This window comes from Athene noctua, chromosome 3, assembly GCF_965140245.1.
Source record: "Athene noctua chromosome 3, bAthNoc1.hap1.1, whole genome shotgun sequence".
Lineage (NCBI taxonomy): Eukaryota > Metazoa > Chordata > Aves > Strigiformes > Strigidae > Athene > Athene noctua.
In genome coordinates, this window is record NC_134039.1 from 55,502,698 (window position 1) to 55,518,711 (window position 16,014).

At 44.5% G+C, this 16,014-nt stretch overlaps 1 protein-coding gene across 2 annotated transcripts in view; it reads right to left on the bottom strand.

The window, feature by feature from the left end:
* Positions 1 to 13,828, bottom strand: part of PDZRN4 (PDZ domain containing ring finger 4) — a 275,991-nt gene extending 262,163 nt beyond the window's left edge. The window contains exons 1-4 of one of the 2 annotated variants that reach the window (XM_074901541.1): positions 13,167 to 13,828; positions 12,545 to 12,551; positions 10,203 to 10,289; positions 6,186 to 6,290 (exon numbers count right to left, since the gene is read on the bottom strand). In XM_074901541.1, the coding sequence (XP_074757642.1) occupies positions 6,186 to 6,290; positions 10,203 to 10,289; positions 12,545 to 12,551; positions 13,167 to 13,828 (861 nt within the window). Of the gene's footprint in view, positions 1 to 6,185; positions 6,291 to 10,202; positions 10,290 to 12,544; positions 12,552 to 13,156 lie in introns of both variants that reach the window. The other variant, XM_074901540.1, reaches the window with a different exon arrangement.
* Positions 13,829 to 16,014: the final 2,186 nt, after the last annotated feature.

Here is a 16,014-nt window from a genome sequence, read left to right on the forward strand (position 1 = left end):
AAAGAACTCAGGTGTCCAAAAATCTGTATCTCAACAGGTGAGGGAGAGGTGAAAGGTTACAGATATTTCTAAGCCTATGGTATAACTAATTTATTACGCTGGGGATCTTTCAGACTAATTAGGAGTTAATCTGATGAATGCAGGTGCCAGACCTGGTTACCTGCAACGGAACATTATGAATTTGTTAAGGATTTAAGAGAACTTAATATAGCTAAGGCAACTTTGGGTATATTAGGTACACTGAAATCCACACCACTTAAATTACCTATCTAAAAGTTTCCTCAGCCGCCACCCGGATCTTACTGGCCACATCACGCGCAGCTTTGGTTCAAAGCCATCCCAAATCTACTAGCTCTGATCCCAGCAAGACAGTTTTTAAGCTCCCTACTTCGACAGACATAGTCTGACAGTGGAGATTCTTAGCCAAATAAACTTGACTAGTATCAAAGATTTTGCTTGAGCAACATAGTGAGCATAATGACAGAAACATGCAGAAGATAAAACATCACAAGGCTGACACAACAGCACAGTCAGCAGTCTGGCAATAGTTAAAAAAGTTTCTGTGTAGGCGCTTTGCAGATGTAAGTTACTTCTGCCAGGATAAGCCTCAAGACTTCATCTTTATTGAAAATGGCTTTGCTGACATGCACTTGAAAGCCATTGTGTGTGTACTCTCCAAAAAAGTGAAAAGAACAAAGAGAAACATGGAATAAGAGATGAAGTCTTATTTATTATATACTTATAGAGCTCAGGCTGCATAAACAAACTGCATGGCTATGGTATATATGCATCTACCTCATTTTTCAAAAAGACTTAAAGACCCCAGACTAAAAATGTTTTTCTTTCCCCTCTTCTCCATCATGCCTGCTTCTTAGCCATCAAATTAATGAAAATCAACTGAGTAAAAGTCAAAAGGGTCAATATTCACATTTCACTTGAGAGTAAAAGAACAGAAGCCTTTGCCTTGCAGCACAAGGAACAGAAAAACATTTGAGTCTTCCAGACAATGATGTGCTTACAGTTCCTTATATGAATATGTTGGTCTTCAGCCTAAGACCCTTTTACTTGCACACAGGGTTTTTCACCACTATTTTGTTATTTGGCAAATCTACTACAGCAGGTTCAGACAGCAGGGCTGAGGGCAGGTTCAGTAGGGCTTTTTCTCCTAGGCAATGTGAATTAACAGTAGCTCTTTTTTCTCAAATTGATGAAATATTGCTTGGTTTGGGGTTTTGGTTTTTTTGTTGGGGGTTTTTTTTCAGATGTAGGAATTCCATCTGGACTGCAAATTCTGTCCTGGTCATGTATTTTATGTATAATGCTGAACTGAAAAGATAAAATCATCATATCCCGGTATTTTACAATAATGGTATTTTACACGACACTGTGACTTAACAGAATGAAAGAGGACTTGAGAAAATCAGTCACTGTTTTTGCTAAAGTTGGGCTCAAAATCAGAAAAGATGACATACCAACCTCCATAAAATTTAATATTATACAAAGAAAAAACAGCCCAAAACAAGTATAAATAACTAGTTCTGAATGACTTGTCAACTAGGCATTAACTAGTGTACTTGGAGCACTGGCCAATGTGGTGACATTCTTATATGACACTGAATTGACTGCAAACTGAGAGTAAAATTTTTCTTCATACAGGAAGAGCTACTTACAGTGTTACTGCTCAGAACTACAAATATGTATTAAAAAAGAAGCAGGTAAAACACTTCTGTACATCAACAATATTGGCAAGGATCACAGCTGTTTTATACTGCCTTCAGGAGATTATTAGCATCAGTAAAGATGAGCAGTGAACTCAGTAGGAAAGATTTGCATGAAGTGAGGGGAAGATGAAGTGATGCATAGATGTGTAACTGTGATCCACTCTAAACATACTTTGTATTTTCTCCCAGCAGCAACCAGAATTCCTTGAACCAGCACAAACTAATAGATAGTCCTGTGCCTGGCTTGGTGCTTCTCTCTTCCTCTCAAGACCCACAGGCGGGGTGGAGAGACAGAGATCCAAAAGTCAGAGGTCTGGTGGCTTTATACCACTGCTTATATCCAAGGCTTTCATGTTGGGAGTCACAGATATCAATGCTGCAATTAGCTTTATGAGATGCTTTTTATAGCATGTGATCAGTATTTAGTCCTGGAACACATGCTGCACTGTGTTAATTTAGGGAGCTAAATTTTTGGATAATAACTTTTGAAAGCAACAGAAGACTCCGACATCTGGAGGAACTTGCTACATAGAAGTAAATTAATGAGGAAGAGTTATTCCCTGATGAACAAATAATGATCATTTCTGGCTTGCAATAGGATTCCTGAACATAAACAATTGCCAAAATGCTGCTTGTGCACATCACTGTTCCAGGCCGGATTTATAATGCATAAACAAGTCTTCTCACAAAGGAGTTAACCTTGAATAAAGGGGGTAAAGCTGTGCCTGAAATCTGTTTCTCAAGAAAGCAGTGAAAATGATCAGTGAGGGTCCTGTGACCAAATCCTGCGAAGAGCTGCAGCCCCTTGACACTGCAGCTCTTAACATGACCTTGAGAGGCTTGAGAGGTGGGCCTGTGCAAACCTCATGAAGTTCAGCAAGACCAAATGCAATGTCCTGCACATGGATCAAGGCAATCCCATGGACAAATACAGGCTGGGCAATGAGTGGATTGAGAGCAGCCCTGCAGAAAAGGACTTGGGGGTCATAGGGGGTGGAAAACTTGCTATGAACCAGCAATGTGCACTCAGAGCCCAGAAAGCCAAACGTATCCTGGGGTACATCAAGAGAAGTGTGTCCAGCAGGTATTTCTCTCCCTTTACTCTGCTCTCCCAAGACAATAAAACTCTATCTGGAGTACAGCATTCAGCTCCAGAGCCCCCAACATAAGGACATAGCCCTGCTCAAGCAGGCCCCGAGGAGGCTATGAAGGTGATCAGGGGTCTGGAGTGCCTCCCTTACGAGGAGGGGAGAGAGTTGGGGTTGTTCAGCCTGGAAAAGAGGAGGCTCCAGGGAGACCTTATAGTGGCCTTCCAGTACTTAAAGGGGGCTACAGGAAAGATGGGGAGGGACTCTTTGTCAGGGAGTGTAGTGATAGGATGAGGGGTAATGGCTTTAAACTGAAAAAGGGTAGATTCAGATTAAAGAAGAAATTCTTTATGGTGAAGGTGATGAGACACTGGAACAGGGTGCTCAGAGAGGTTGTGGATGCCCCCTCCCTTGAAGTGTTCAAGGCCAGGTTGGACGGGGCTTAGAGCAACCTGGTCTATGGAAACGGGCAGGGGGGGTGGAACTAGATGATATTTAAGGTCTCTTCCAACCCAAACTATTTTATAATATGACACAAGGTACCTGGGGCTGTCACCCTTCACCTCTCCCTGTCACCCTCACCCACCACAACCCTGACAACCCACAGGCATCTGGTTCAGCTTTCAGGTTCTCAAGCACAGAATATGCTCACCTGAGGATAAAACCCCAACAAATGCCAACCTTTTTGAGATGAAAGTGTCAAAGAGACTCTATGGCCCTTATTTTGGGCACACTGACTTCAAATCCCTCCAGGAACTTAAGTCATTTGTGTGGCATTTTCACACTTAGAATAAATAACTCAAGAAAGAAATCTGATTTCTCCCCTTGGCACCCTTTCAAAGACTATAACAATTATTTGGCAAAGTTGCATACCATAGATAATGATATATATAAAATAAAAGGCTGCACTACTTATGACTGCTAGGCTTGGCTCACAATTCTAGCTGCCAATGCCATAGGACTGTAAAATCCATTTTCTTCACAAGGTTACCCATGAGATGGTCATCTGAAATGTTCACAACTCATTGTAGTCAACCACGTGCAGCTAACATTTGTTAAACATCTGATAAAGCACTGAAACAAATTACTTTCTTTATTTAGCAACACAACACGCCTTGAGAACATATTTTCTCCTGATTTAATGGAATAGTTCTGTCCATTATCCCATTAGCTACCCACTGCTAGAAACACCTCAGGCATCACATTACCAAACAACTGACTGTAGCTATTAAAGAGTCTTTGAACAATATTGGTTCCTTCTGCTCTTGATAATTGAAAAATCATCTTAGAAAATATCACCCATTAGATCAGATCACCAAACGAGTGAAAAGCAAGCAATAATAAGAAATCCCACTGCCTATCAACTTTCCACCAGAGCTCATATTCTGTGTATCTGCCAACATTTTTGAAACAGTTACACCATCCAACTTACTTCCTCACAGCAAAGGCTTTCATATTGATCTTTCACAACAAACTGCAGAATTGCTGGCAGGGCATCCTGCTGCAAGAAGACATCAACAGCTATGCATGGACAAGGAAAAATTCAGCCTTTTGACTCCAGATGCTTCCTATATCTAGCATGGAAGAATAATTATTTATTTGCGTTTCATTTAGAAAGTCTTAATGTTACCCTTTCTCCTTCTCTTTTTATTTTAGTCTAATAAATGTTGAAACACTGAAACATTTAGTAGAATATTTGACCTAATCCTGAACATTTTTAAATGCCTGCCTCAATACAAAAAATTCTATACAAAGCTGTTGTGTATTAATACAGTGAAAATGGTGTTCTGTTCAGAGCTGTATGAGTACTTATACTAGATTGGATCTATGGTTTCACAAGGAACTGAAATCTGTATGTTCTCAGTAGCAATTTAAGTATCAGTACAATTTTATGCAGCCAGGATTTTTCAACAAACACAAATCAAACATCAATTATGGTGGCATTTTGAGAAATGACTTCATGTTTAATAAAGGCTAGTTTGTGACTATTCTTCATTCCTCCAAAACCACTCTATTTTGTCTTAAAAATCAAGGTACTATAAAAGAACAGTAAAATAAACAGGAAGTGTTGAGCAAATTCATAATACTATATAGCTGCTCAGTCTGTAGAAAATACAATGTGGTAAGTGAAATAGTAATGACAGGAGAAAACGGGTATTTTTAAGCACAGGGCTACTCTTACAAAAAAGGATGCAAAAGCTTTTTGTGTATCTTGGGGAGATAAGCGTTATGTTGCAAGTTCAGTTCTGCTCACCAACTTGGTTTCTACTAGAGATGCACGTATCTGCCAGCTAAGAGCATGAGCTTATTTCTTCAAGAAAGTACATTAATTTGGTTTCACACACCGCTTTAGGCTCACAACATTCAGAGCAATGCCAGCATTCAAACACTCTTGGCTTATGTTTCTATTCCTTAACAGTGACAAAATGTAAGAAGCCAGCAGCAGCACTCTGCATTTGTCTTCCAATCCACTTGTTCCATGTCTTTGCTTGAAACCCCGCTCAACTCGCAAGTTCACAACATGCTTCTAAGCCTCCCCTAAACCCAAGGCTGGAGTGATGTATTTTAAACAAATGCAGCAGCTACCAGCACATGCTGTCATTCAGAGAGTTGTATCAGAGCTGCGATGTGAAATGCCATTTTGACGGCACCCTAAGGAGTCCATTTCAGTAACTGTTTGAAACTGTTCCTTTGAGATGTCTTAGAGGGCTAATTACAGTTACACATGCAGGCTAGACAGCAACCTACTCTTCCAACTAAGTTATTGATATTTTTGTTTAAATTATAGTCATTTTATGGGAAAAAAACCTGCATACAACACAGGAATAAACTTTCAAATTTCCATGCTAGCATATTACATCACTGAGAAAGAGCTATATTGGTCATGGAGAGAACAACAGATGATCTACTCCTGATCATACAGCAGAAAGTACTTTCTCTAATCGCCTAAGAAATTTCACAGCACTGCTTACCAGCACAGCTTCTCTGCAGTGTCCTAGAGTCACAACAGTAATACACCCTATGCAGAGCAAAATCAATTTCAGTAAACCTGTGAATTTCCATAAAGTTATTTGCCTTCTTTCTCGAGTTAATGAAAAGAAATATAAAATGCCTCTCTTGCTTGCTATTTCAGAGTCTACACCTTTGCCTTGCTTAAATCAGCTTAATCCCAAAACCAATACATTTATTAGGTGTTGGAAAAATCCATCATGTGTCTTCATGACTGAGAAATGGTCAAGTAGTTCAGTGTACAAGAATCACATTTGTACACAGCAAGAGGAAAATTACAATGTACTTAGTGTAAAAACCATCAAATCCTTGATTATTCTGATAATATAACAGCCTAATACACTGGTGTGGGGGTTTTTTTTCTCACCTCAATAATCTTGTCATGAATTTGCAGGCCTTCTGCTTTGTCTGCAGGTCCATTTTCCAAAATCTTTGACACATAAATTCCCTCAGTAGATTCCTCCTGATTGTTCTGTAACAGGCGATAGGGAAGTTGCAAAAAGGGCCATATTAGTACAAGAAATTAGTAGGTACTAAAATCAGCAGCAATGAAAAATGCAAATCCACCTGAAATATGCAACTCACTTTTCTAGCTAAGAATTAAGCTCCTTGGGATTTCTTTTTCTTAAACTTGCTTAACACAAACTAGTCATTAATCAAAAGGACAGAATTAATGAACTATTCCAGCATTTTTTGTAAGATTATCCATTTATTTCTGGTTATTTTAGTCTAAATGAGACACAGGGTGCAATGGTAATCAAATATCAGCTAAAATATTTAAAGCAGACTTCAAACTTCAAAGCAGACTGTGACTAGTACATAAATGCACAGAAGAAGATATTCATAAAAATGGATGCACAAGTGTTTCTCTTAGGAAGGAAAGAGCTCCTGCAGTACTGGTGCCTGTAAACTTTTTTCCTGCATTTGAAAATAAAGCTCCAAGGAACAAAGTGACGTTAGTTAGCTGGCATGTAACAATGATAGGATTTGGTTGGAACTGGTTAACCTCATAAATCCTATTCACATGGGAGATTGAGAACTTGCTCAACTGTGAAATCCATTCAGATCAGCTGTGGACAAAAAGAGAACTCACTCCCAGTTGATCTCCACAACATTTCTAAGTACAACTCACATGGAGGTCAAATTTAAAGCAGATACGTTATCTACCACAGCTGGAATGATATACATGATGTTGTTGCACATGCTAAAATTACTTTACTTCATTGCATGATAGTTTAAAATAGTTTAAAATCATTATTAATAAAGAAATAATGCCACACACACAGAGCCTACTTAAAGTACTTTTAAGTATTCATATAAATAATAACTTAGATAGAAATAAATGAAGTAATCTTTTTCCAGATGATTTATGCTTTGGATAGCAGTTTATAGGATGCTTATTTTTCTTCTGTGAATAGTGAATCCCCAACAAACAGTATGATTTATATGTGTATAGGTTTCTAGATCTAGGTCCTATACACTCATGGGGAAAATTTTTTATCATTTTTTCTATTAAGAAAATGATAAAGTCATAACAAAAAATGGAGCCACTGTAAAACATGCTTTACAGTATATGGCAGCTGGCCCATGGAGACTCAGTCCAGGTAGATTTCAGGTTAACAAATACTTGTTCAACATGATGTTAGTCAGACTATGATTTCATAAACTCCTTTTTTTTCCCTTTGTCACAGAGATTCGTAAGTGTCAGGTAAGAAGAAAAAGGGAAACTTATTAACAGTTCCATCAATGTTCTGAAATGATGAACAAACAGACCCCCACTGAGTTCCCATCTAAGCAGTGAGAAATGAGAGTCTGATACAATAGACATTAATGAAAATGCAGGAGGAATATGGTTTGGTTTTTCCTTAAGAAAACAAAAGGCTAGCTTACAGTACCTTTGCCCACATGAAATTATATTTTTTTGCATAAGAAATTTCACTGGCTTTTTCAAAAGTAATTTATGACCTGGTAGAAAGAAGGATGTCGGTCTGGCTTGCGGTCCCCATGGGTAACACATGCTGGTATTCACTAGTCCTGATGCGAAAATGCAGCACGGGGCACACGGAGCCCCAGCACCTCATCACATAGCCCACAAGCTGCGCGGCAGGGGATGGAGGGGAGCTACGGGGATGATCAGTTTACCCAACTTTAGCTGAGTCTGTGGGTGACTGCAATAGCCCCAAGCTGTGCCCACAGCACTTCTCTCACCCCAGCCCAGCTTTGCTGTGGTGTCCTCGGGGTGGCAGAGGACATAGCCTCCACAGCCTGATCTGCAGGACAGTCCTCCCAGCCAGCCAGAGCTGGGGCCCAGGACAAAAGTGGAGATCAAAGCAGCCTTGCTTCATTAGAATAATGAATCACCTCCCAGAAACACACACTTAGTGAAATGAGTCCTTTCCTAACAAAATAAAAGACAAGCTTGTGGTGAGTTGTTCCTTTCCTCTCCTCCCTTCCTCCAGATAGAAGGTGAACAGTGGGGAAGCCTATTATGGACAGAAATGAAACACAGCCAACGGAAAGTTATGTATGTATGTTCCCCATCACCAAGAGTCATCTGCTTTCCAGTGGGAAAAACCTGTGTTTTACTTATAAACACAAGTAACATGCAGTGAAGGAAAACACTCCCACATAGGTGACTAATATAATGGCACAACTGTTCTTCTCTTCTGATGCAGCCCCAACACTTCACCCAAGCACTTTTTCCCTGAACAACCTGAATGCACAGATCACCTTCATGAACTCTTTTTGTCTTGTTACCGAACAATTCCTGTTCCAGTACTTAAGTTTTTGAGCAGAGTTTTTCATTTTTATTATCTGACTCAACTCAATCCTTTTTTCCTGTTATATCCTTTGGCTCCAGATATGTGGAGTGAGATCTTATAGTGGTATCTGAGAACTGCCAATCAAACATCTGTGGTATTCACATTTATCACAATGAGACAAAACAAAACAGGATTTCCAAATTAAACTTCAAAGACTCAGAAACCCCTGAGACCCAGCTCTGCCTCACAGCTCCGCCAACTTCTGTCTTTAACTATCAGTGTTAATGGAAGACCATGACCATTTCCTTCTCTCTGACCAACAGTTCTCTTCACGAACTGTGCTATGAACCTTCATATATTTATCATTTACCCTTAAACTTCCAGAATATTAATTCAAGACGACTCATAGTTTGTAATATAAAAAACTTTTCCATTATGCACTGTCAGCATGTGAGTACTTCAGAGAAGCTTAGCTGCCATCCCAAGAAAGGAGTTTTCCTACAGCTGTAAATAACAAGTCACACTGCAATCCAAACTAAAAATTGTCTGGAGTTTGTTACTGGTATACTCAAATTATGAATATAATCAAAGCACGTGTATTTTATCTTAGAGCCACTTGTTGTCTCATCCTGACACTAAAAAATCCAAGAAACTCTTACTTTAGATTTACAACACCAACATTTGATAAATTCTGGTCTTCATATTTACCCACAAGAAACAGTAATTCTGCAGTACAGACAGTGAACTTGTTAGGCTACTGCGAACAGACTCTTTGGCACCGCTAAATATAGCTTGAGAGCAGAAGATTGCCAAACTAGTACAGGGTCCCATTCCCCTCCTCAGTAATAGTAGGAGGTTACAATTCTCCCACTTAACAAGAACCTGATCAGTGCATAATTATTACCAAGCCTTTTTATCAACTATTAATCTTCCAGTTTAACAGGTTTATTTACCCTTCATATGTAATGACAGTCCTGATTAATGCTTTTGGGAGGATGAAGTAAAAAAAAAAGTATATTCTTATGCATATTCTAAGGTGGGTTAGTGATCCTTATGCATATTCTTTTGAATATGCATTCATTTCAATGAACTTTCAAAAGCTAGAGTGATGAGACTAGATTGATTTAAGATACAAGATTAATGAAAACTGCTTCAGTTCACAAAGAAAGAAAAATTGAAAGCAGGCATGTGAGAGCAGGACATGTAATTAAACTATCTGAGCTACAGAAGCAAATTTTCATCTCTCCTTTAAACGAAAAAAAAAAGCAAGCCATTTCCAAAAATTCCAGTGGCTTAATTCTGCAACAGTGACTCTTATAAGTAGTCCCAGAGATTTCCATTGAGCAGTCTGCATGAATACATATACAGGAACTGACTACAGACCAGCCTAAAGTTTTAAAGCAGAAACAATGGGAATGCCTTTCCTGAAAATGAGAAGAATCCAGTTCTCACAAGATTATGTCTTCAAAACAGTGACTCCAATTACACCTGACAATATACAGTTCTTATATCTGTGGAGCTGATTCCACACCTACTGTCATCGGAAGTAACTCTTTTATTACTAACAGTGTATATGGTAACAAAGTATGAGCACAATAACCTACTGTTACTTTTCTCGTTACCTGATTGGGTCGTCCTCCAATAATATTGAATCCCAAAGTATCATTTTCTCGGTGTAGCATGATCGTTAAGGGTTTGGGTTCTCCTCCCTAAGAAGCAAGAGATGAAATATTGTTAAAAAATACAGTCTCATAAAGATCTTAAGTGAAAGCACTAATGTACAAAAGACTTTCTGGTAGAGCATAAGTAAGATAACGCTTAAAGGAAAATCAGGCTAAAAGCTAACAAAAGACTTTGCACAGAAAAAAAAAAAAAAAAAAAAAAAAAAGGAAAAAGGCACCACTGAAAAGTAACAGGTAACACCTGATTATCTTCAGTGCTGAACAAAAGAAAGTGCAGGCTTTTGGTGGAATGCTCAGCACCACTGAAAAAAGTCAGAGCTCCAAACGTCTGGAAGACTCTAAAAAAATAAAATCCCTATGTGTGTCAACGTTTTAGGCATTAAACATATAGGTTAAAATGCACAACATTATAATTTTCAAAGAATCACAGAATCATCTAGGTTGGAAAAGACCTTGAAGAGCATCCAGTCCAACCATTAACCTAACACTGACAGTTCCCAACTACACCATATCCCTCAGCGCTAAGTCGACCCTACTCTTGAACACCTCCAGGGATGGGGGCTCCACCACCTCCCTGGGCAGCCCATTCCAACACCTAATAACCTGTTCTGTAAAGAAATGCTTCCTAATATCCAGTCTAAACTTTCCCTGGTGCAACTTGAGGCCATTCCCTCTTGCCCTACTGCTTACTACTAGGTTAAAGAGGCTCATCCCCAGCTCTCTGCAACTTCCTTTCAGGTAGGTCCTTTCAGGTAGGTCCTTCAGACCCTAAAGTCATATCAATACACACTTCATAGCAACTTTCAAGGAAGATACACACAGAAAAAGAAACCCTATTCTTCATCCCAACCTTTTACTTTCTCTCCCAAAGAATCCAAAACCATGTCTGTAAAAAAGTAGCTTTCTCTAAACAAGGTTTAAAATATAAAGAAAACTTTCAAAAAGCAGTGATGGAGTCAAAGTTAAAAATGAAAAAGAGAAAGAAACTGTTTTCTTCAGTGTAATAGGTAAATATTTAAAAAAAATAAAAACAACAAACGGGGGGGGGGGGGGGAGGTCTGGAGGCTTTAGCACAGAAAGTTAGTTTATTTTACCTTGTTCACATATGATAATAGTTACTTTTCAGGAGCCATATTACCCACAAAAAAAATTTGTATTCATCCAGCACTGTTAGGTGTTTGTGTTTGCTAGTCTCTACAAATTAGTTAACATAAATTTGGCCCCTAAATAAGGTATAGCTTTCTAAACATTCAAAATATAACACTTAACGATGAAGGGCATATTTTATTAAGTGTGACAATGAAATGTTTTATTGCCGCATGATACATTTGATTTTAATGAAGTACATTTTTACTTTATTGATAGTTTTTCTTCCAAATGCCTGTTTTATTCATTACCCTGGTCTCATCTGCAGAAGAGATTCAGTACATACAGCAACACCTACTGGCAGTGCTCAGAAATGGCAGATGCTCGGCTGCTGCCCAGGAGTGATTCCTCCACGCCTATCCCCACACCTCCTGCCAACTCCTTCCTGAGAATCCAAATCTCTTTCCCCTGTTCTACAGCCACTGCTTTTCTCGCACACCCCACACTCCTTCAGAGCCACTGCTCCCCCCCTTCAAATGACCTTATCCCATCTGCCAAGAGATGAAGCAGATGTATGAGCACACCTCCTAGAGCCAGCAATCCCAACCTCATGAATTAGCGAACCAAATGAAATCTAAAAAAAAAAAAAAGAGAGAGAGAGAGAGATTAAATATTCAAGTCTCCAAACATAGTCTCTCAATGCCACGAAGACCCATGTTTTTAGGCAGGTGTCCTGTGAACGATGTCCCCTTTCCCGTTTCCCATGCAGCAGCCAGATGCCCAGCACACTATGCTGCTTCAGGAGTGACTTTGGCTGCTCAGACCTTTTGCGCTTGGGATTTTGCTTCCCAAGGGTCTGTGAGGATTTGGGTAAAATTCTTTGCATTAAAACACACCTCATCACGGCTGCACAGCGACCTTCCAGCCAGGAGCTAATACTCCAAAAAAATCAACTCCCTTACAAGGAGTTAAGCCAGCTCACCAGTACTCTCGAGTGGTTTATTTCGCCTAAAGGAAACGAGTCGCGCTCTGAGCAATGTCATCTGACCCGAGAAGAGTGCGAAGCACTGCACTGGTCTCTGCTATCAACAGCGCCAACTGTTACTCCATTCTACCAAACGAGGGAAACTTTGCTTTCCTTTCACCATCCTTTCCAAAGTTTACAATAACTTTACGTTCCAGTTTTTTAAGACAACTTCTCGGCTGCTCAAATAAAGTTCCAAGTCGGCTCCGTGCCCCTGAGCTGTCCCAGCTGGAGCAAACCGAGCGGCAGCAGCTGCCGGGTCCCGGCGGGGCGGAGGGGGGCCCGACGGGCACACCCCGCCCGGCAGAACCGGGACCCGTCTGCCGGCCGCAGCCGGAGAACCAAACCCCCTCCCCGCCCGCCCGCTTCCCTGCCCCTCCGGCCAAGCGGGCGACGAGCCGCGCCCGGCCACCGCCGCTGCCAGGCACCGCCGGTCCCGCCGCCGCCCGCGTCTTCGGCCACCGAAGGGCGCCGGGACAGGGACCGACATGAAGCGTGTCCTCGGTGGGGGCTGGTGGCTCCATCTCCCCGGGGGCGGCGAGGATGAGCAGAAGCGGCTCGCACCGCCCGGGGGATGCGCTGGCGGAGAGGGGGGCGGTGGGGGGTGTCGGGCCGGGTCCCGGCGCGGAGCTGGGGGGTCACTGCCGGTCCCCTGGACGGCTCGCACCGCCGCCTCGGCCGGTCGCTTACAAGCCGGGCGCGGCGAAGGCAGGTCCGGGGAGAGCATCGCCGGCGGGGAGCGGGCCGGGTCGTGCTGCCCCGCCGGTCCGGGGGCCGCACTCACCGTGCCGGGCTGGCTGCCCTCCAGGTCCCGGGCGATGCTGCTGATGTGGCTCATGTACTGGCCGAACTTCGCCTGGTAGCGCCGCGCCGTCAGCTGCACCTCGTTCTGCAGCGCCGAGAGCTGCGCCAGCAGCGACCTCTCCCTCCGGCTCCAGCGCAGGGCCTCCCGCCTCAGCTCGGGACCCGGCTCCGGGCCGCCGCCGCCCCGCAGCTCCCGCAGGCAGCGCTGCCCGGGCCGCGGGGGCGCCGCCGCCGCCGGCCGCCGCGGCTGCCCCGCGGAGCCGCCCGCCGAGCGGCCGGGGGGGGGGCGGCCCCGCGGCTCCGGCTCGGCGGCGGGGCCGGGCGGCGGCGGCCCGTAGCGGCACGCCGCGAGGTGGGCGGGCAGCTCCCGCAGCCGCACGGTGCGGCCGCAGCCCCGCGGACTGTAGTCGCACTTGACCTCCAGCTTCTGGACGAGGCTGCGGAGGGGCAGGACGGGGCGCAGCTCGGCGGCCGCCAGCGGCCGGCAGCGCAGGGGGCAGCGCCGCCGCCGCGCCGCCCAGGGCAGCAGGCAGCCGGCGCAGAAGACGTGCCCGCACGGCGTGGACAGCGGCTCCTCCAGCACCCGCCCGCACAGCTTGCACTGCAGCTCGGCCGCCACCGGCGCCGCGAAGCGCGACGGGTCGAAGCCCATGGCGCGCCCGGGGACCGCCAAACTTTCGGCGCCGCGGCCCCGGCCCGGCCCCGCCGGCGCTGGAGCCGCTCCCGGCGGGCGGGCGGCGGCGGCGGGGGGCGGGCGGAGGAGCGGGGCCGCGCCGGGGGAGGCGGGCGGCAGCGCCGAGCGGCAGTTCCCCGCGGCTCCCCGCCACCCCCCCCGCTCGCATGAACTCCCTCTCCCCGGCGCGGCCGCCCCACGCCCAGCCCCGGCACCACCTCCGCCCTCCCGGGGCAGCCGCGCTCCGCGGCCGGGAGGGACGCGGGGATCCGCCGCTGCCCCCCCGCTCCCCGTGCGGGTCCCGTCCCGGCGGCCGAGCTGTGCCCCCGGCAGGTCGCTGGCGGCCGGGTTGTGGCCGGGGGCGTGGGACGCTGGCAGCCCCAGGGCAGCGACCCGCTGCGGCCCCTTCACTGCTGCGCGCACGGCCAGCACCGGGGCCGTGTGAGTTCCCTCTGGGAGCCTGGCGCCGCTCCGCACGCCTGCTTCGGGATGCCCGTCAGGGCACAGAAAGCTGAAGTCCCCGGCACTAATGCTCCCTTTGTTGCCGCACCAAAAAAAAATACAGTCGGGATAACAAAATCGCTTGTTGAGCTCCCTTAAACACCAACACATGCACAAACAACACTTTCATTTTAAGAAACACTAAAACACAGCGAAATCTGGAAAGGCATAGTTAGGATCAATAGCCAGCCTGGATTCTACCCCTTCATCGCTGCACAACCCACAACATACCCTGAAACATGAAACCCCTAACACATTCCCCACATAACTTTACTATTGAAAACACAGGGCCAGATTGCTGCCCCCCAGCCCTGTGGAAAACCTCCCAGAGGAGAGCGGGATGGAGCCCTCTGAGGGGCTTCTTCACTGGGCTCCTTCACGTGTGGGTCAGACACCTTCGCTTTTTGGAGAGGACGGCAGGTTTGGCCTGTCCAGGCCCAGATCACAGGATATTTTCTGGACCGAGGACTCCTGAGGCAGAGACGGGGTGTGTCCTCTCCAGTTCTGCAATTCCTGCCTCAAACTCTGAATCCTAAAAGCATCACTCTGGGAAAGCCGTCGGTGCTTCTGAGACCCACTAATGAATGGTTCTTTTCCACGACTAAGAAGACAATGTGGGGGCAATGCAGCAAAGGCAAATACTCACCAGTTTTTACAAGACAGAAAACTCCGCATGTACCTGCCCCTAGAACTGTACCCGGGACCACAGATCTCAGATATGTCTACCCATAATTTGCTGAACGGAAGTTTCTCAGCAATTTTAAACAATAAGAATTGATGATGCCTCACAGAACATCTACAGACGCAAATATTGCTGAGAGGCATCAGCAACCTACCATTTCTGACTTGCCATACAGAAACCCACATTTTCAGTTGGATTACCGTGGCCATCAAATAAATAAACAAATTAACTGCACCATCAAATAGTCTCCCAGTTTGGAGAAAATGTACTATAATACGTTATACAATATTTCTTTGCAGATCAAAATCACATTTTCTCACACAAAAAAGGAATTCAGACACCTCGACTAACTGATTATGCTATTCATACTGGTTTTAGATCATCTAGGATATTTATTGATTTTAGTTGCTCTGCTCATAGGGTCAGAATCAGTGTCATTCTGAATGTTACAGAAAATGATTTAGAAATAGTATTCGCCTCAGCCATCTTCGAATTTAACTATACATTTGCCCTCATTATTTGTTTATACCGTCTCTTCTGTCCCAGTGTCCCGATGTAACTTCTTTACCTCCTTATATATGGCCTAGAAACTCAGGTCTGAACACAGGCAGTAACATCTGCACTCATAAATTAAACTGGGCAAAGAACAGGCCGCAGCACTGGCACAGGATCTGTTAAACTGGTATTGCTTCTGTTAATCTGTTGGCGTGACACTTGGAATGGTTTTGGCCGAGGCCTGCGAGCAGCCTCCCAAACCACAGTCGGGCACAACACAAGGGTTGCAGGGGCCAGTCCGATGAGATAATATGGGGGTGGCTGCTCTGCTTCGGAGGTGACAGCTTAGGGGTGAGGCTGTGAGTCCTTCTGGAGTCCCCGCACGTTTTATTCACCAGTACAAATGCAGCCAAAGGGATGATACAGACAGCTTTGAGCCTCAGAGCCTTTATGCTTCTTTTAAATTAGGTGATGAATTAAATGAAGG